Source organism: Halichoerus grypus, chromosome 9 (genome assembly GCF_964656455.1).
Source record: "Halichoerus grypus chromosome 9, mHalGry1.hap1.1, whole genome shotgun sequence".
Lineage (NCBI taxonomy): Eukaryota > Metazoa > Chordata > Mammalia > Carnivora > Phocidae > Halichoerus > Halichoerus grypus.
In genome coordinates, this window is record NC_135720.1 from 1926278 (window position 1) to 1948132 (window position 21855).

The 21855-nt window shown below is 42.5% G+C and overlaps 1 protein-coding gene across 12 annotated transcripts in view; it reads right to left on the bottom strand.

Annotated features, from left to right (window-relative positions):
- Nucleotides 1-21855, bottom strand: part of AFDN (afadin, adherens junction formation factor) — a 141389-nt gene that overhangs the window by 50048 nt on the left and 69486 nt on the right. For 8 of the 12 annotated variants that reach the window (XM_078054460.1, XM_036118630.2, XM_036118633.2 and 5 more), the window contains 10 exons: nucleotides 20589-20851; nucleotides 15090-15159; nucleotides 10905-11023; nucleotides 6816-6877; nucleotides 6487-6692; nucleotides 4524-4544; nucleotides 3640-3785; nucleotides 3254-3348; nucleotides 2560-2825; nucleotides 1072-1215 (listed from right to left, as the gene is read on the bottom strand). In XM_078054460.1, the coding sequence (XP_077910586.1) occupies nucleotides 1072-1215; nucleotides 2560-2825; nucleotides 3254-3348; nucleotides 3640-3785; nucleotides 4524-4544; nucleotides 6487-6692; nucleotides 6816-6877; nucleotides 10905-11023; nucleotides 15090-15159; nucleotides 20589-20851 (1392 nt within the window). The remainder of the gene's footprint in view (nucleotides 1-1071; nucleotides 1216-2559; nucleotides 2826-3253; nucleotides 3349-3639; nucleotides 3786-4523; nucleotides 4545-6486; nucleotides 6693-6815; nucleotides 6878-10904; nucleotides 11024-15089; nucleotides 15160-20588; nucleotides 20852-21855) is intronic. The other 4 variants (XM_036118634.2, XM_036118632.2, XM_036118631.2 and 1 more) reach the window with 1 other exon arrangement.

Here is a 21855-nt window from a genome sequence, read left to right on the forward strand (position 1 = left end):
TTTTTGTAGAATTTTTAATGACAGAAAAAGCTCACAGTGGAAAATGTAAAAAATCGGGACAAAAATACCTATTCCCAGCTAATCGGAAAGCTCCCACACCTTCACTGTAAAGCTTGAGGAAGTGAACACGGCACCTCAACTGCCCCCGGTTCAAGGGACGGAGAAGCAGCCCCTCGTCACCGTCTCCCTCCCTGGGTCAGCTTCCCGGGCTTCTCCGGCCACAGCCCCCACCTGTCTGCTCATGAAACCCGTACAGACGGAGGCTCTATTTACTTCGTGCCTGACTTCTGTGCACACGGCGCAGTGCGTGTCATCTGCCGTGCAAATTCACACCTCAGCGGCGACAAGACCTCTACACGCTGTTCTGTCGGTGGGCGTTTGCTGGTTTCTTATCCTGGGCTACTCCGTACACGTCTTGTTGGCACCAAGTCAGGACTAGAGGTCAACCCATGCACCTCATGCACTCCCCTTGTCAGGACTCCTGCCTCGAGCGGACTTTATCCGCAGGTGGCGACAAGCACTTGCAGCCTTCCTCGCCCTCCACACAGCAGCTGTAGCCCACGCTGTGGACTAGGCCGCTCATGATGCCAAACCTCGATTCCCACCAGTCAGCTGCACCTGCCCAGGTCGGGGGGCCCCCTCGCCGCGCTGCTTGCTGTTGGCGGCACACGAGGATGAGCGGTGGATATGAGGGGGCACTCTGTGTCTGCAGCACATGGGTGTCTGTGGCCGTGGCAGGAGCTCTCGGGCCTCTGAGCCTCAGGTCCCAGGGGAGAGCCTGGGAACCAGGGCAACTTAACTTCCTCTCCCCCAGTCCTTCCAATGACTTCCCAAGAACCTAATTCCCTGAATTAAATCCCTTTCTACCTAAAATGCTTGTGTATTTTGTACTTCTTGTACCGAATCCAAACTCAAATATCAACAAGAAAAATGATCTTATGAGATGATTAAGTAGCTTCTTTATTAAAGAAATAAAGTAATTATAAACGTCGACTCTCCCTCACTTTTTTGAACCAAAAATTTCCCTGTGCAAACACGTGTCATGCTGTGTGGGTGATGTGTGCCACTCACCGTGGGGATAAAAGGCTCATCGGGCGCACAGTGGTAATTCTGCAACAAGGCTTGGAGCTGCAGTGAATTTAACTTAAAGCAGGTACTGTTTATATTTGGAATATCATCAGGTGCATATTTATCCATTGTGAGCAAAGTGGTTGCCTGTTCAAAAGAATAAGTAACAGGAGATATGATTCAAAAGTATTTCATAAACATTCCCCTTTATGTAACATTTAAAACTGTAGTAACTTGCTAATTTGATTTTGAAATGCAGAATGTTTTTTAGGGAAACACACTTCTATTAACATTGAATTGAACTGAAAAAGCATTGTCTAGTGAAGGTTTTTAGCCAGTTTCTTAATTTTACTAAAGTATAGACATTTATATTTTATGTAAAAATATAAATGAGATTCATTTATGTCCACAAATCATTTTTAAAAATTCTTTTAGAAACTGTAAACATTCACATCATAACCATTCCGATTACCAATTACTGGGGTCTGAATAAAGTTTCATTGTAATGACTTGTTTATAGCCAGCTGATACAATCCAAGGAGGAGGATAGTAGCCTCTTTCTATACTCAATTACTTTAAAAGAGTTTAAGAAATTGAGAAAAAATGCAAAATTATACACTGTAATAATAATAAAAAAAATCTGTCCTAAGTTTGAGGCTGCAGATCTTATTTCCTTGACTGTAAAACCCCTGTGTCCCGTGTGGGCTACGTAGGGGCTCCCTGAGAACCGGCCGAGCCCTTAGCACACAGCTGTTGAGTGCTCCTCTGTCCCCTTCTCAAGTCTCCTGCTCTGGTCCTTTGGGAAGTGAGGACTGCCGAGAGCTATGCTTAGACCCCTTTCTCTTTCTCTTCTGTGCATCCACTACGGGTTTTTGCTTTGTGGTCACTTGGCTCTGTATGCTAACGACCAAAGTGTTACCCAGTTTTAAACTGGAATCCATCCATTCAGTATGGAGCTTCACAAAATACACCTACTGGTTTCAGAAAAGAACCCTTTAAGGGCACTTACTCTAGTGCTTACCACCTGCTACGGGCTCACCCGTGTCCCCTAAAATTCATACACAGAAGTCCCAACCCCGTGTACCACAGAACGCGACCTTACTTGGAGAAAGGGTCTTGACGGAAGTGAGCGAGGACAGCAGGTCTAACATGACTTGTGTCCGTATAAATAGTGGATGTGTGGAGACACACATGCCCACAGGGAGAACACCTGTGAAAACGAAGGCAGAGAACCACCCAGCCCACACTGTGACCTTGGACTTCCTTCCTCCCGGACTAGGAGACAACCGTCTGTCGCTGATGCATCGAGCTTGTGGAAGTCCGCCACAGCGACCCAGGCAAACCAACACGCCAGTGTTTCTTTAGCTGTGCACATGCAACACCCCAGAGCGGTACTGAACTGGCTGAATCCGAGTTCTGACCCCGGAAAGAATGAGAGCCACCGATGACGAAGTCCAGGGACGGTGGGGAGGTGAGACTCGGGAAGCCCACCTGCACTATCCGGCTGAGGTGACAATCAGCTGCCAGCTCCAAGCCCTGCTTCTCTGCCCACGCTTCCACGTGTCCCAGCTGCTGGCGGATAATCGCCCCCCAGTAGTGCGAGCACAGTCCTGACTCGGGATCGGTCACCAATCTGTTGAAGAGCCACATGTTGATGAAGTGGAAGAGCTGGGAGAAGAGCTGGATGGTCAGGGCAGCGTTGACTCGGCAGCGTCGCAGCAAAGACATGGCTCCCGTGAGCGTGTGCAGAACGTCATCTGGTCAGAGACGCGGGACGAAAGCAAGAGTCTTTTGAACGAACGGTGAATTCAGAAAATGGCAGTTACGGTAAGAATGCCTACCGGGTCGCTTTTGAGACACCAGTCTCTTCAGAAAGGAGATGACAGTGAGGTGTGAAACCACACACGGCTGGTAACTACACACACTGCAGCTCCCCCCAAGACACCTTCTGAAAAACCATGACACACCAACCCAGAGCTGTTCTTGAAAGAGAACAGACAGCAGTTACGATTTACTGAAGAATACCAAAGCCAATAGGTTATCTCATTTATTTTGAAAATACCTCCTTCTTATGCATGTGAAATATTAAAATGAAGTTAAACAGAAGGAGGGAAGAAGGAAAGCCCAGAGAGAGAGAGAGAGAGAGAGGAGAGACAGGGAGGGAGGAGAAAAAGGGCATCCTAACCTATTTTTGGTCTTTGTAGGCTGTTCTCTTCAGGGTCATCCAGAAAGGCTGGCATATAATTATTCAGTTCTGATTGAAGACAATGAACCAGGTATCTGAAAAAACGTAGGCAATTTTAATAATGTCAGCAGAACACACTACTATTGTCAGACATGACATGCACAAGTGAAATAGTTTATACTGTTTAGAAATATTTTCCGTTTACAATACAATAGTTTTACTCTCAGGATTCCTGAAACACAGCTAATAAATTCAATTTCTTAAATCAACACATTTGGCACATAGTTATTCATGCTTCTCGCTATTCATCTTTAATTAGGGTAAATAAAAACCTTTAAAAAAAAATCTCTACAGAATAGTGCAATCTCCAAAAACGTGCTCCTTACTTAAACGCCATTTGAACCAAGTGTGCTAAAACGTCTTGGGCATCCAATGTGATTCGACTAAGATCTCGGTCCTGTTTAATGAAGTTGAGCAGCTCAGATGCATTGGCCATCCAGAAGGCAAGTGCCCCTGCAATATTCTTCTGTTTCTGTAGACAGAACACATTTCCATAAGCGACCCAAAGACAAACAAAAAGAATGAAAAAAAAAAAAAAGGAATGCTCTTGAAAAGCTGCTGGAGATAGACCAGTACCTTCCCATTGTCACCAAGGTATTTAGCACAGATACCAGATATTTGCAAAGGAATTTGGATACGTTCACAGCAATGGAACTGCAACATCTTCTTAGGATTCATGGACAGACACATGGATCCAGTTAGCTACCATGTATGGAATCAGGGCCGAAAACAGAGGTATCAAACCCTACAACACCCAATTGGAGATTGTGCATTATCTGGTAATCTGTGAAGTACACACGCGTCTATCCATGGTTACCCACAGCCACCCTGATACGCGTAGTCACTGGCTCGGATGCCGAGCAACCCGGTATCAAGTACTGATCTATCACATCATCTCCCGACCACATGTGCAGGCCAGGCAACTTCAGATGAGATCCAAAGAATAGGAACCAAGGATAAACAAGAAAGAGAGGAGAAACAGAACTTTTGTCATTTCATATCCACACTGAAGTGCATTAAGCAGAAATTATGAAATGCTGATAAAGGTTGCACAGTCAAAAAAGGATTTAGTACTGCATGTTTCAGTTGCTGAATGAGTGTTATGAACCGTCCAGTCCGGTTGCTGGAGTATTGTGTTTGACATGGAAGCAGCGCGAGAAACTCAGCTAAGCCGACATAGCCAGGACCAGTTCCCAGCAGCACGTCCTACCTGATCAACCTGGTCTACTTCCTGGAGAAAAACAGACGAAGGGAAATCAAGCAGAACGAGAGAAAGAAACTTGTAAACAATCATGATAGTTTAAAAAAATCAAAACACTAACATGAAGGTACGACATGAAGGTACGACATTTAGTTATGTTATTCCCAAATTACATATTCATTCCTGGCTCTGAAGCAGCTTTGGAAGTACATGACATAAAGGATTAGTTCTACGTTCTTAACACTGGCACAGTAAGGGAGGGAATTCCCAGAATTTATATAAAGGAATGTGACAATTAACACAGGAACACACTGATCTCTTTAAAAGATTTATAAATGAAGGACTTCTTAACGTCTTGTAATGATATCGTGTGTCTGACTACTTAAAGGTATATGTAAGATAATGTCTATCCTCTGGTTTAATAGGATGAAAGAGACAGAAAAGACCAACAGAAACAATAAAAATAAAAGTTAAAAATTTTTTAATGTATAAAAAACATAACTCTACTAAAACGGAGTAAATCGGTTTTTGAAAGTAGGTTTTTACAAATTTAAGCATTTATTCATTACTACGATTCTTTCCTAAAACTTTAAGATTCCTCCAATCACATACTAACCCTAAATGTGTTTTAAAAGACCTGTTGTGATAATGATGATCTCACTGACTGACTAGTTCAAATTCAATCAGAAAAAGTCTATCGGCAGTAGTCTGATGACAGGAGTTTCACAATCTGAAACAGGCTTTAGAAACGCAAACATGAGGGAAGACAGACAATGGCTCTGAACTAAAAGGAAATCTGTTTCTTTATAAATTAGTAAGAGAGGAACAAAAACATGGAATCCAAGTAAAATGACAATCCTTTTTAGCTGTTTCCTCACTTGGGTAAAAGAACTGTAAGCTCATTAGATTCATAGGCTAACCCCTCAAACATAAAAGAAACAGTTCTTGAAAAATTTGGACTTTTTAAAACAATTCTGAAGGAATCAACAGATTAGTTTGCTCAAGCTACCCTCACAGGAGGAAAACAACCAAACCATCTAATCATGTTGCTTCATAATATGTAACTAGAGTTTTATATTTCGTGGCCGAATAACAGCACTGATAAGTGGTTTGGAAAAACTTAAAATCTTTACATTTACTTTTAAGGACTTAAGATTAAATCTTCAAATTATCTGTGAGTTTGGAAAACTGCTATGCCAATTTTACCAACTACAGATGAAGAGTACTTAAAGAGAAACAAACCATACTACAAAAAGAATACTCTTAGTTCCTTAAGCTTTCCACAGTTTTATTAAAGATTTTCAACATTTCATCATCATTGAGAAATGTCGTGATGTCCATCACACCTAAATGAGTGCTATCAAAAATCCACATAATTACTACCAACATCATACACTCACACTAGAAAAGAGCACACCTTTGTAACCATGAGAAGATTCTAAGGAGGTGGTTGCCAGGGACTGGTGAGGGGTTATGAGGACAAACTGCTTCATGGGCACAGGTTTTACTTTAAAGTGATGGGAATGTTCCGGAACCACAAGTGGTTGCTGCACAACACTGTGAATGTACGAAATGCTACTGAATGAGTCACTTTAAAATGGTTAATTTTACGTTAATGTGAAATTCACCTCAACATGTTACTGTTTTTAATTCTAAAAAAATCCCCACAAGTCTCGATACGTTCTCACAACCACTGCCATTTTAAGGATCTTTACCGTGATCATTACGTTCCCACATTCAGATTACCTTCCCGTATTCTAACATTTGTAGGAAGAAACAGAAAACAAGTTTACATTTCTTTTCAACTTTTAAAGCTGTACCATTGTCCATGCTATTTATGGAACTTGCATTTCAGAAAAGATTGTGGAGGTCAAGTCCAACATGTGACCAGGCGGGAACACGAAAGCCACTGGCTTCCTGGAGTAGGACAAGGGGCACACTTACTGAGCTGGCTCTGCAGGCGGACGCTTACCTGGATCACCCCCTCCATCATGCTCACCATCCTGTTGACTATCGCAATCACTTTGTGAGTGCGCTCGGCGGGGCTGACCTCCGGTCTGTACTGGCAGGACAACACATACCGACATGCCATGTATAATACGTATGTAGGTGACAACTTAAAATGGACTGTAGAGCTATTAGTGTAATTTATAATGGCAGATAAAAATGAATCTTCAGCTGTGAAAAGATTTCAAAAAAGAAGAAAAAGAAAAAAAAGAACAAAAAAAAACCCATGAAAATCAGATGGAGGAAAATGGAACAAGAAATAATTCACTAACAATGGAATCTGAAATTACTCACAACTTTCCCTGAATTCAATGCTTGCAGGCAATATCAGTTCAGGCCCAGGAGCATCCTGAGTTCTGAAAGAAGAAAGTGGCCATCTCTTAAAAACAGGTCATGTGGCTAATAACATCACTAACAATCTATGCATATTTTGGCAACTGTTTTTACAGTCTCCATATGGTTCTTACAAATAATACACAGCCCAATGACTCCTGTTCACATGGAAACTGTTCAAACATTCAGACGAGCGTCCTGAGAGTGATCATATCCGTACTCCTCACAGAGGTCAGTTCCCTGAAGTATCTGCTTCCATCCTGAGAACTGATCTGACCGCGATTCTCTATTATTCATGAAGGTTTCGTGCGGAGGAGGGCGACCAGGCTGCCATGCACCTGCCACAGCAACAGCTCGAGTCACAGTGAAAAGCCACTGCTACGAGACACAAGAAAAACTACACCACCGTGGGCCTGGAACCGAGCTCTCACACATAACGAACCAGTTCCTAAGAGCCAGACGCTGCCGCTGGCTTCCGAGAGAGCTCAGAGAAGATCATCCCCGCAGGCCCCTGCAGTCACTCCGTATTACCATTCCTCGATGCTCACAGGGAAGCCCGCCTTCAGAAGAAGTAATCCTACTCACACTTTTTCTTAAAGTCACATCAATTCCAGACACCTTTCATCATGTAGCCGGACACTACAAAAACAAGGCACTGCCGAGAAATATAAACCAAGAGCAACTAGTATTTGGAACACTTCGAAGAATTAGCACTGTACTAATGTTTATGTATTTCCAGGTATTCTGGGCCAAAGTACCTCAAAGGTTAGGTACATTTCTAGTTCTATAAAAGAGTTCTCCAAACAGTGGATCACCCTGCCCCCACTGGTAGGGTGGAAGGTTCACTGTTCCGTGAAATTCTTCTTTCAGTTATAAATATATACATATGTAGGTATGTGTCCACTGGGGCACAATATACAACAGGATTCTGTGTTGTGTACTGTGGTCAAACAACATCTGAAAGCCATTAGTAAGCACAGAATTTCTAAAATGTGTAAAATAATTACAAATCCAATTGAGATCTCCTTACCTTAGATGTATACTGTTCTCGATGGATGGTGTTCAGTTTAACTACTCTTTCATGTAGACACGTGATTAGAATTTCAAGCAATTTAATCATTACTCTAAGCTAGTTGGCTACTAGCTGTATTTTATGTATAACATTTGTAAGTCACCCCCCACCCCAAACAAACTGGCAAATAATTAGATTCCTAAAGAGTTTAAATCTTTACCATTTAGCTCAGCTTTTACAGATGACCAGGAAAAATTTTACAAAATCTGTCTTCGAATAGATTAAGAAAATTAAAATTGACAGCAAAAGCAAAGAAACATGTGTTGTGCCTTCCCACAAACTTAACTGGAAAGTAAAGAGTGGGGCTACAGTGACTTACACCGGGATGAAAGAACTACTGAGGTAAATATGGGCTCAGACAAAACTGAGGTCAGTATTCAAACACAGCTTCACATCTGCTGGAAGGGCGAGGCAACAGCCTTCTCGGTGCTCATGAATTTGTGAGTTAAATGACAGCCATTTTCAGCAGGAACACTGAAGTCTACCAATCCTGGATAAACGGTGACGAATCTGCCCGATTTCAGGGTTTGGAGTCACTGCTGTGACCGCTCATTCACTACATGGGCTCCTGTGACAACTTCTTTAAGAAAGGAGACGAGAGGGAGAAGAGCCCGTGATGGCCACAGACCAAAGTCACTGGTCCCCAGCAGCTCCCGTCCCGCCACCCCACCTCCCCTGGCACTGAAGGAGCAACAAAGAGAAACACAGCAAGTTACCTCAAACTGTTTTAATCGTGAGAAGGAAAAAGAAAAGTCTTTCCATCAAATTATATGCTTCACAGTTTCTTATCCTGTCTATGATTAAACAATTCAGATTTAACTCAACAATTCAGGTGTAAAAAGGCTCTTATAAACAATAGAATTTAAATGCCCAATTATGTTAACATGTCTCTCTTAACTCCTGTATTTATAGACATCTAAAATTGCAGATAAGCAGTTACTTTCAATTTACTATCTATACAATAAACTGGATGAACCTTACCAATTGTTTCCTTAATTTAACACATCTGGTAAAAATAAGGAATTTAATCTCTCACCAAAAAAAAAAAAAAAGTGTCAGTGAGAACTTAAGGCACTCCATTATTCGAAAAGATGTTTTTCCTTGACTAACATCAGTAGTTTTTTTTTTTTAAGATTGTATTTATTTATTTGACAGAGAGAGAGAGAGAGAGAGAGTGAGAGCAGGAACACAAGCAGGGGGAGCGGGAGAGGGAGAAGCAGGCCTCCCGCGGAGCAGGGAGCCCGATGCGGGGCTCGATCCCAGGACCCCGGGGATCATGACCTGAGCCGAAGGCAGACGCTCAACGACTGAGCCACTCAGGCGCCCCTAACATCAGTATTTTAAACATACTTATTAAGACAACTTAGATTTTTATGAATATACCAATTAAGTGAAGCACTGCTTACACCCACATTGTATATGTGAAAAACAAAGACCAAAAATAGCAGAATCACCTGTTTCCATCACCGCTGTAGTACCAACAAAGTCGTACATACTACAGCTCCCATAAGACCTGTAGTAAAACCTCTACTCACAGGATAAAATCAATCCGAACAGACAATGAACCATCAGATGGCTATCTGACACTGTACTAACCTACTATATTCACCTACCAACTATATATATATATAGTTTACACACACACTGATTAATTTTGCATGTCCTAAAAGAATTATCCTAATTGCTCTTTCCTGTCCCCCATTTGATTTATTCACTCATTCAAATATTTATGGGCTAAGAACTATGATACATTGCTCTCAATCACCTTATAAATAAATAGAGGCACTCTTTACGATGCTAGTTTACCATTTGGACTATCTTATTCTAGAATACACCACCAAAAACAAGTACAGACACAGAAAGTAGACTTATTATTACATCTAAAAAAATTCACACAGCCAACAAAAATCTTGAATAATAACCAAAAGTGCAGGATAAAAACAAGGGAAAAACCCGAGATTCCCATATCAATCTACAAACTGAATTACTGTGATAAATGATATTAAAAACTTAAAACACACAGCACCCTCTACTGGAAGATGGAAAATTAAAGAGCTACATCAGCTGCCTGTCACCAAATTGATACATGACCTTGGGCTAGTCACCTGCCTCAGTTACCAGATCTGAGAGAGAACAGTTAGAATGGCTTCATCAAAAATCTGAATAGCACGAAAAGAAGGACACCCCAGTTCCACCGCTGGTACCGAGAGTCCGTGATATGGCACTCCTGCACTACTGCCCGACTGCTGTCTGTGTTCAGAAACCTGCTGGACAAGTACTCGAACCACATCACACTGCGGCTGAAGCTCATCAGCATTCGGAACTCGTCACCTGTTACTTCAGTGTGTGCGGCACCGACATCACTTTTCAATATGTAAACAATGTTAAGAAGTCACAAGGAAGTAGAATTCTAATTAAGGTAACACGTACTTAAAAATCATAAGAAAAGGAAGTAACAAAAGGCAGAAGTTCTCTGTTCAAAAACACTAGGCAAGAACAATGGCAGAAGAAACAGATATTTACCCCTACCCTTCTCAGCAGAACATAAGACACAGTAACGTGGCACTCGCTAAATCCTAAAAACTCCACCTGAAGTCATGTTTGGCTTCATGTATTTAAACATGGAAGGATTTTGTATACGGATGGGTGAAATGATGAGTAAATTATCTAAATATAAAAATTATCAAATATTAACATCCTAGAGAAACTTCCTTTCTCCACATTTTACAGAAGAGCACATTTAAAACAGAAACCTTTTTAACTCAGAGCACCTCCCACTTCAACCGGACAGACGGCGCGGCGGCACTGGGGTAAGGAGCACCACTGCTCATGAAGCCCTCTCCAGTGCAGTGATGTGGAAAGAAAACAGCATTCTAAAAATGTCAGGCAAGCCTCAGTAGATTCAATCATCTTTACCCCAAGCCCTTTCTAGGAATACTTTCACTTCTTTCATAATTAAAAAAAGCACTACCTCCTACCTGTTTTCTTGCCTGCGGTAGTCCTGCTGCCGTTCTCCTCTGATCATTGGCTTCACCATCCCGCGCTCCGCCGTGCTGGAGGCGGACAGCACCCTGTCGCTGTCCAGCCTCGTGGTGCTCTAAGCCAGGGGAAGACACAGCATTTAACCAAGCAAACCAACCAGGCTTTCACTTACTCTTGCAGGTGAAGATCTGATGCAAGGCTGCCAGGCAGGGGAAGGCAGGAGAGGGATGCAGAGGAGGAGCACGGACAAGAAAAAGGCACGGCAATGCTGGGGATGCCATGTCCACAGCGGCACGCCCCAAAACACACGGTCTTCAAAAAAACAATAAAACACACAGCCACTTTGCTTTTCAAAGAGCTAGATGTGGGCTTTAAAACACAGGCAGAAGTGGTACATATACACAAGGGTTCCTCAACCAGTACAGTAAAAACAGGAACTACTCCAAAAAGTTCTAATTCAGGAGAGAGCTGAGAGAATATGTACAATATGAAAAGTCAGGGTCTTTGCTTTACTTGTTAAGAAAGGATTTAAAATCTACTCATCATAGCTCAACACCCAATGAAGAAGTGAATACAGAAACTGGTTTATTTCTTGCCCTTCATCAACAGAGAAAAGGCACACTTAGAGTGGCCCAATACGGTACATTTAAGCTCTTCCAAGCAGGGCACATCCCTAACCAACCCAAGGCAGACAAAACAGATAAGCAACCTGTATTAGTAAGAAAATAATCAGAACACAATCAATAAAATCATACAAAGAAATTCACTGTAGCAAAAATTTTATGTCAAATTTCTCATTGTATTTGTTTATTTGTAGAAATTGAGCTTGATAATAGAAATCATTCTTGTCTTACCAACCAGAGAGTAACTTTGGGCTGTATTTATCTTTACGGTTTTTCTTATTTTCCATAAATGAGGTTATCCAACCTACTTTGTAATAAATACTCTTTTTCATATGTTGTAAACATCTTACAATATTTTTATGTTACAGAACTGTAATGGTTGTGTAACATTTTGTTGTCTATTCACCAAAGTTCATTGAACTAATCCATGATTACATTGTTTAGAATGTTCACCAGGACAGGGTGTCCCGACAACCATGTCTGTAAACATATATATTCAGACACAATGATTACTTCCATAAAACACATTTATAGAAATAAAATGCTTGGTCAATGGATGGCAACAGACTACAAAAAACTGTTATAAATGAATAGTAAGAAGGCAATGGATAAATTATGGTATGTTTATAAGCTAACATATTACAAAATAATTTTAGCCTGTTTTCAAATAAAATGATTACAAAAGCATAGCCAAAGGCCATAGGAAAGGTTTGTGTGTGTGCGCGTGGGGATATTTAATTATTTCAAAGTGGTTTTTTTTTTTTTTTTAAAGATTTTATTTTATTTATTTGACAGAGAGAGAGAGAGACAGCTAGAGAGGGAACACAAGCAGGCGGAGTGGGAGAGGGAGAAGCAGGCTCCTGGCAGAGCAGGGAGCCCGATGCGGGGCTCGATCCCAGGACCCTGGGATCATGACCTGAGCCGAAGACAGACGCTTAACGACTGAGCCACCCAGGCGCCCCTATTTCAAAGTGTATTAATGAACACATGTGCAACATAAAGAGCTCAGAGAAGGATCCATCAAAATGTTACCAATAGCCAACTATAAATTGAGGATGAATGATTTTCATTTTTGTACATTTTTTCTTAATTTACCAAGTTTTCTGTTTTAACTATACACTTTCAGAAGTTTTTATTTAATTTGGAGAGAGAGCACGAGAGAGAGAGCGCGTGTGCAAGCATTCATGCGTGGAGGGGAGGGGCAGAGGGAGAGGGAATCCTCAAGATGACACCCTGCTGAGCGTGGAGCCCGACGCGGGGCTCAATCCCATTACCCCGAGATCATGACAGGAGCTGAAATTAGAGTCTGACACCCAATCGACTGAGCCTCCCAGGTGCCCCTAAGAAACTCAACTTTTTATGAAGACAGTTACATTTGGTTCCAAGAGTATTTGCTCACGCAGTCACTCAACAGCTCTTTACTGCGGCTCTTCAAGGCCCTGAGCGCTTTCTGAGCACAAGCAGCACAGCAATGAACACGTCAGGTGAGGCCCCTGCTTGCACAGAGCTCACAGTCCACGGTTGGCACGGGAGATGGCAGAATGGGCTGGCACAGAGAATTTAAAGTGAGGTGTAATTATGCCTGGATGCTCAAGGAAGTTTCTTCAAGGAGGTGATGTGTAAACTGAGGTCTCATTAGGAAGGGGCTAGCTGCATGAAAACCAGTGGGAAGAACATTCTAGGAAGAGCAAACATGCCCGAGCCTTCAGGCGGGAAAGAGGTGTGTGGTCAGTGTGGCCGGCACAGGCTAAGCCGAGAGGAAAGGTGGGCCAGGTCAGAAGGGGCTGTGAAGGCAGGGCAGTAAGAGGATCGAATTCCTATTTTCAGAACACCAGCCCGGCCACTGGGAGAAGAGCGGCAAGCCAGGTCAGCAGAGGAAAGGCTGCTAACTCAGAAGCCATGCAGATTCCCTGCCACGTGACACCTGGAGCCTCTGCCCGACCACTCACGGCGGCAACAGAGAAAGACAGGCACTTGTGGACTATTTCAGACGAAGAGCAAACAAAACTTGCCAACAAGTGAATGCAGAGGCTGAGGGAAGGGAAGGAACCCAGGATAAGCAGTGATGGACTTCTGTGGGGACAACGCTATGGGTGAGGATATCATTTACTGAGACGGGGAAGGATCAGCGAAAGAAAGATGTTTGAGAAAGAAAATCAGTTCTGTTTTAGCTACGTTAAACCTGAAATATGTCTTAGACATCACCACAGCTGTATCGATCAAGCCTCTGGGGTCTGCAGAGGTCAGGGCCAAAGACACAGTCAAGAGTCATCGATATTTAGATGTACTTTAGCTCCCCGACTGCGTAAGATCACCTCGGGAACACGTACACACAGGAGAGACGGAGCCCTAGGTCTAAAACCAACGTGAGAAGTCAAGTGGAGGAAGACGTGGAGGAGGTGCCACCAACAGATGAGACCCAGGAGGACTGAGCACCGAGGTGGGAGAAATCGGGAGGGCGACACCCTGAGGCTGAAATAAGAAAGTGCCCCAAGTAAATGGTGCTAACCTATCTTCAGGCCGACGGAGGGAAACGAGCACTGGACTGGGCAATCGGGATGTCAGCAGAGCACAGGACAGACACAGTCCCTATGAAGGGGCAGGAGCCAAACGGGAGCCAAGGCAAGAAGAGGGAGTAACAGGAAGCGGAGCAGAGACTACCTCCTCCTCCAGAAGCAGGAAACTGGGCCAACAGCTGGAGGGCCCAGGACGGGTGTCTAAGAACAGGAGGTGCTAGAGCCTGTCGGGGCTGGTGCCGCTGCACGGCAGCCTCAGCCTGCCGCACCCGGAGCAGCTCCTTCCCTGAATCTGCGCTAAGCCTGTGTTTGGCTTTAACCAATGGAAGGTGAGGGAATCAAAGCTGGGCACCAGCTCTGGCCCAAGCTTAAGAAGGCCTGTCAATTCCATGATTCTGTGAGGCATCAAAACATCTGGCTGCCCTCGGGGAGAGATGGGCAAGAGGTCCCAGGGAGAGAACCTGAGATGACAGGGAGAGGGGAGGCCCCGCCAGGCCACCAACCAACCCATCAGAAGCTGAATGCAGCAACACGGGTCACCACCAACAAGACCAGCAAATAAACAGCCCCAGTGAGTCCAAACCACACTGCACAACTGTCAGTAAATAAAATGGGTGCTGTTTTATTTTAGTCCACTAAGTTTTGGGGTGGTTTGTTACTGAGCGATAGATAACCAAAATGAGGACACAAATTCCTTGATCATGCAAGATAAGGGGTAACTGTGGAAGCAAAGTGCCTGAGAAGGTAAGCTGGCAGGTGGATGAGAGGGAAGTCTGTTTTCTTCAGAGGTCACCTGGCCAAGAAGAGCTACTTAGACAGAGGATGAGCCTAGGATGCACTGCTTGGAGGAGAAAGCACAGTTCCCTGGCCTTAGGCCTGTTATGTATCACTAAGAGGCAGCACAAGAGATTAGGACAACCCTCAGTTAGAGACCACTGTGAAGTCTGTCTTCGCAACAGTTCTACAAGTATATTACCAATAACTCATCCATGGTGTCCTATGATGCCACACACAGTCCTATCAGGTCATGTAAATTACCTACCTTGCTTGTTGGTAACGCTGTTCCACTATGAACATCTCCTCCTAAATCAAAAGTTGTCTCTTGAACAATTCTTTTAGGATAAAAAAAAAAAAATACATAGAATTAATAACTCTCAAATGATAAGACATCCTTTTTCTCAATAATACAAAAGAAACGGCTAAATATCCCAATTCAAAGAGCCTCAAGAAATCGCTTTATTTTCAGCGTATAAAGTTGCAGAATAAAAAAGCTGTTAAAACTTTATGAACTTTTCGGGGCACCTGGGTGGCTCAGTCAGTTAAGCGTCTGCCTTCAGCTTAGGTCATGATCCCAGGGTCCTGGGATGGAGCCCCAAGTCCGGTTTCCTGCTCAGCAGGCAGCCTGCTTCCCCTCTCCCTCTGCCACACTCTCTCTCTCAAATAAATAAAATCTTTAAAGAACGAAAACTTTATGAACTTTTCTTACTGCTATATACTGAATACTCTCAGGATCATATTTTTTAAGACTATACTTTAATAACAATAAATTAAAAAGAACCATAAAAGAAAAAAGCAAGCTGCTTCATCACATAACAGCACATAAATGAAGTGCAGATGTCTGTGGTTTCATGAGCCCACTTGCTGGTCCAGGGAAGGCAACCGTGTTCATCGGAGGATAAGGCACGGGAGCGAAGCTGCCATCCTCCTAAAGCCAATCTGATGATTTTTTTAAAAGCTCATGGATACCACTACTTAGGCTATAATAAAGAAATGGGGAACTTTTGTATAATGTTAGTAATCAGATCAAGAGTTATTCTATTTTAAACAATTTCTTAGAATATCTAAAAATACCAAACTTTTAAATCCATCATTACGAAAAATTCAGAATAAACAAAATCTCATTTTGAAGAGTCAATTACCTGAAGCAAGCTATGGTTCTTCAGCACAAATAAAGGTAAATACAATCCATTAATCCCAGACCAAGAGAGAGGCCCCAAAAAAGGGGGAAAAAGAGCCCTAAAAACACCTGGAAACGAACAGGATGGGTTAAGTGCTTAAATTTCCTGGGCTTCTGCCCAAGGTAATCAAAAAGAATGACAATCTCTTTTGTTATCTGAAAGACAATAGTCTAGTTTCACAGCACTGTGGTAACTTTAAACTTGTATTTAAGCCCAATCTATAGAATGAAACCACAAGTGATGCAGAAGTTCAAAACAATTTTTCAAATTAGAAAATCAGGTACAAATTCCTCCCCTACCGCATCACTATGAAAATAAAATCATCTTGTAATACAAAAACAGCATCATACTTTAAAATAGTAACTTGAGAAAGTAAAAGCTTGTACTAAAAGCTAAACACTTTGTCACCTACCCTCTGTCACCAAGATATTCACAAAACATAGAAAGTTCTCCTGGTTTCTAATGGTTGGAATGGGAAATTCAGTTGAGTTACTTTGTCTCTGATAATGAAAGCAAGCAGAAGTACGACAGCTCACCTCCCTCCATCATCTATCAAAGCTACATACACACCGCACCAATCCCTAACTCCATGGTTACTGATGTACGCAATACAGCCAAAGCCTTCTTGACTCCACACGTGATTATCATCCTAAAATAACAAATCTACTCAACACCATGCAAAGCTCTTTACTTTTTCCCCAAAAGCTAACAAGACTTTAAAGTTTAACATGGACCCATTTGTACTACATTCTGGATATGTAAATGATTACAAAATGACTTATTGATGACTTTAATGACATTATCTAAGTATAACCATTGAGGGTAAGAACCATGTCCCGGCCACGTCAGCCCAGAGGACAGTGACATGTGACGCAGGTGCCCCACGAATGCAGGCTGGATGCATACACACATGCAAAGGTGAATGAGTGCCTCAAATGCATCAACAGAAGCCCCGCCCTGACCATCAACATCAAACTGTGCCACTTTGCTGGTCCACCATTCACTAAGGGTTTGAAGACACAGACCCTGAAATCTGCAATTAAGAACACATGCATCATGTATCCCCTCAAGGAACCAGGAAAAAAAAAAACAAAGCCCAAGGTTACTAGAGGGAAAGAAAGAAATAAAATAAAATCAGAAACTAAAAGAGAAGACTTTACAACTGGTACTGGACAACCTAGAAGAAATGGATGAGGTCCTAGAAACATACAAACTACCAAGACTGAGTCATGATGAGACAGAATCTGAACAGATAGATTACTAGCAAGGAGATCGAAACATTAATCAAAAATCACCCAACAAACAAAAGTCTTGGACCAGATGGCTTTACTGGTGAATTCCACCAAATGTTCAAAGAAAAATGAATACCAATCCTTCTCAAACTCTCCAAAATCTAGAAGAGGAGGGAACTCTTTCAAACTAATTTTACAAGACCAGCATTACCCTGATACCAAAACCAGACAAGGGCACAAGAAAAGAGAATTACAGGCCAATATCCCTGATGAACAGAGATGCAAAAACCTTGTACAAAATATTAGCAAACCAAATTCAACATTAAATTAAAGGGCTCACACACCAAGATCAAGTGGGATTTATTCCAGGGATGCGAGGATGTTCAATATCCACACATAAGTCAATGTGGTCCACCACATTAACAAAATAAAGGATAAAGATCACATGATCAACTCAACAGATGCAGAAAAAGCATTTGACAAAATTTAATATCCGTTTACAATAAGAACTCTCAACAAAGAAGGTATAGAGAGAATGTACTTCAATATAATAAAGGCCATTTATGACATGGCCACAGCCACATCATACTCAATGATGAAGACCTGAAGGCTTTCCTCTAAGGTCAGGAGCAAGACAACGATGCCCACTCTCACCACTTTGATTGATCAAAATAAGTATGATCTACCACTCAGGAATGAAGTATTGGAAGTCCTAGCCAGAGCAATTAGGCAAGAAAAAGAAATTAGAGGCATCTAAACAGAAATAAATCTGTCACTATTTGCAGATTACATGGTTATTACCTATAGGAAACCCTAAAGACTCCCATCAAAAATATATTAGTTATATATTTATATATACTTACTTACATTTACATACATATAACTTATACAAATATACTTGCATGTTTATATTTGTTTATATATATAACTAATGTATATTAGCTATATACATATATAAAATGGAATGTTATTCAGCCATAAGAAAGAAGGGAAGTTTGCCATTTGCACAATATGGATGGACCTGGAGAGCACTGTGCTCAGGGAAATAAGCCAGACAGAGAAAGACAAATACTGTATTATCTCACTCACGTGTGGAATCTAAAACAAAACAAAAAAACCTCAGCTCATAGACATAAAGAACAGACTGGCAGTTGCCAAAGGCAGGGGTGGCGGGTGGGGAAAGTGGGTCAAAAACTTCCAGTTATAAATGTAAGTCACAGGGATGTGATGTATGGTATGGAAACTATAGTTACTAATACTGTACTGTGTATCTGAAGGCTGGTAAGAAAGTTAATCTTACAACTTCTCATCACAAGAAAAAAAAAAGTACCCATGTATGGTGATGGATGGTAACTGGACTTATGGTGGTGATCATTTAGCAAAAATATAAATATTGAATCATTATGCTTTGCACCTGAAACTAACACATGTCAATTATACCTCAATAAAAAAACATATATACACACATCCGTGGAAAAAAAAAAAAACATGGGTTATCTACCTAGACATATAATAGTTTGATGACAGAACAAAATTAGTGTTTATAAAAAAAATGAAAGTTCTTTCTAATTTATGGATGTACATATAAGTACTGGTATATTCAACCACTGAGCAGTTTTCACTAGGTTTGTAAGGAAAAGATGTAATATAAACATAAAATTTCATAGCACATTGCCATCAAAGAAACCTAGGCCATGTTCTTAGTATGATTCTGCTTTTGGCCAGAGATAAGATGAAAACAGACACCATGGGCAGGCCTCCAAAGCAGGAGCCATTATGGCAAAAACAACTGGGGAGGAACCTCACATACAGAAAACCAGAAAACCCTGCCGGGCAAAACTCAAGGACTGTAGTGATGGGACAGGGACAGTCTTATCACTACAACTGCAACACATACCATCAAAATAAGTATGATCTACCACTCAGGAATGAAGTATGATTGGGAAAAACTGCAGGTACTGCTTGAAAAACAATGTGCAACAGGCCAGAAGAAACCATTCCACATGATGATTTCTTTGGCCAAACATCCTACAGGTAAGTGGCAAGTAAGACTCTCGGACAGGCACACCTCAGCCTGTCACCCTGTCTGGTGCCTAAAGAAAGATGCAGGCCTGAAGAAGAACGGAGGATTAGAATGGAAACCATCTGAACTGTTGGCTGAAACAAAGGGGCCACGCAGAGGTCACGATGAGGGGCAGGAAATGCGGACGTGGCTCATAAGTAAATACTACCTTAAAAAGGGAATATAAAACAAATGGTCCTCCAAGACACAAAACGGAAGGATGAGTTTAGATACACATTCCGTTTAAAGCTGGAAGACTATTCAGGCAGAAATGGGCTTTCTTGAGAAGTCAAGGCCCACACTGGTTTTCCTTGGGAACCGACGGACGGGTCCTTGGCTGAAACGTGGAGCTAGCTGGAGGTGAGCAGCTGGGAACAGAAGGTCTCACCCCATGACATTTCCCACGTCCCATGTGCCTAGGGGAACATTTGTGATGATCCACAAAGTGTCATCTTGGGAAAGATACTAAGTCTTACTTGTACTAGCTGCCTTTTATCCCTTTTCTGGGCCAGGATTCAAGATGGATACAGAATAACCTAATAACCCTCCAGGAAAGATCGCAGTTGAGTTTACAATGCCGAAAAACTGGCAAAAGACCAACACGAAGAAACTAACAATTTGCACCTGCCCGAGAGTTATCAACTCTGGGTGGCTAAGCAAAGGTAGGTCACAGAACAGAATAACGGGACAGGCAGCAGGGAGAAGACGACCCACACACTCTACACGGTGCTGTTGGGGCAGAGCGCTGCTCTGTACTCAGCGGACTCTCTGGCTGCCCTCCACAGCGGGTGGGAAGGGCCGTGGCAACGACTGCCCCGAGACCCATGCCCTAGCAGCCTGCGAGCTGGATGACAAAGGGGCTAAACAGCGTATTCTCTTAAAAAATTACCATTACCAAAAAGGAGGTCTTACTCCCTCGCCTGTCAAGCAGTTTAATTAGATGATCAGTAAGGATTTGTCTTCTCTGGTAATAGGCCCACACTGCAAGTCCTCAGAAAGGCACTAGGTGGAGCTAAACTATTTTTAATTCCTTAAAGAGTTCCTAAGGTGTCTCATTACTCCTAACCCTAACCCTAACTAATTTAAAAACCAGCCCACAACTTCAATTTTACAATAAAGCCAAGACCCCTTTCTTCTTCTTTCCTCTGCAACCAACCCAAATCAACAAGAACAACAAACCGTACTTTGAATTTTAAAAATGAAACCACCTGTCATGTATGCCGAATTCAGATTCCTTTACACATAAATCAAGCCACCCTAAACTCTTCAAGCTGAGGGATAGCAATTACCCAGGCTTGTGTCTGGGACCCTTGGCAGTCAGGCCTGCATCCACAGATCTCTTTGCCAGAGCGTGGTCCTGGCTCGGGTCCACAAACTTGAACACGTGTGACGTCCCAAACTGCACTTTCATCCCACTCTGCAGCATGGTTGTCTCTGAGATGCGCAGTCCTTCCACGTAAGTCTCAGCCTCCATGCTTCTTGGCGTGACAGTGACAACTCCATCCATGTTTGTGAGGTCACAGTGATGGGGCTGAATTCCTGATCCAAACAGCTAAAATGAAATCAAAGAAACTTCCATCATAAAGGACATGGTATTTAAAAACAGAATTTTTGGGGCACCTGGGTGGCTCAGTTGGTTAAGTGGCTGACTCTTGATCTCAGCTCAGGTCTTGATCTCAAGGTCATGAGTTCAAGCCCCACACTGGGCTCCACGCCCAGCATGGAACCTACTTAAAAATAAAAACAAAAACCCAGCATTTTAAAACCATGAGTTCCTCCTTTATGATAAATATAATAAAATAAACTAGATTTTTGGTGCTTTTTAAGTAGAACCCCCCCCCCAGTATAAAAGTAAATAAACACTGTCAAAATAGTCTCAGAATTATTGAACACATTATGTTTAGCATCAAGTAACTTGCTTTAAGACACACTATAAATCTGAATTGAGAAGCACACGGTCATCTTAAACATTAGATAACTAAGAATAAATCTGTACAGATGATTAGGATTACGAATTCTATTTATCTGTTTTACTGTTGTGCTGAAGGAAGGGATGTCAGAACTGAAAATGACACTAAATAACCCGACCCATCATTTGCAACTGGGAGATGACAGCACAGAGGAAGGGCGGTCTGCTGGAGGTCAGCTGAGTTCAGTCAGGTAAGGAACCCTGGCCTTCCTCATTTAAAGAACACGCTATGCTGTTTTCACTGAGTACCTGAGTACCATATCTGGCTCACATCGTTAACTACAGCCGAGGGAACGCCCACTGCTATGGGCATCAGACCCAGAGGCAGGCTACCTCCCCTGATCCTGAAAAAGACCCACGAAGTTTTCACCACCTTCTGGAGAAAAGCCAACAGTCTCGGAGGAACTCCACAACCAGGTCCAGTTTCCAGAGGTGGAGAGTGGACATAATGTCACAGCCTGCTCCGGTCGTGCTGAGGCACAGGAAAGTGACCCAGAGCACACAGTTATAAAACAACAAAGTCCTTCACGTGTGTCCATGCCTGTATCTGCTGCCGTGCGCAGGCCCTGTACCATGTGCCCCTTCCT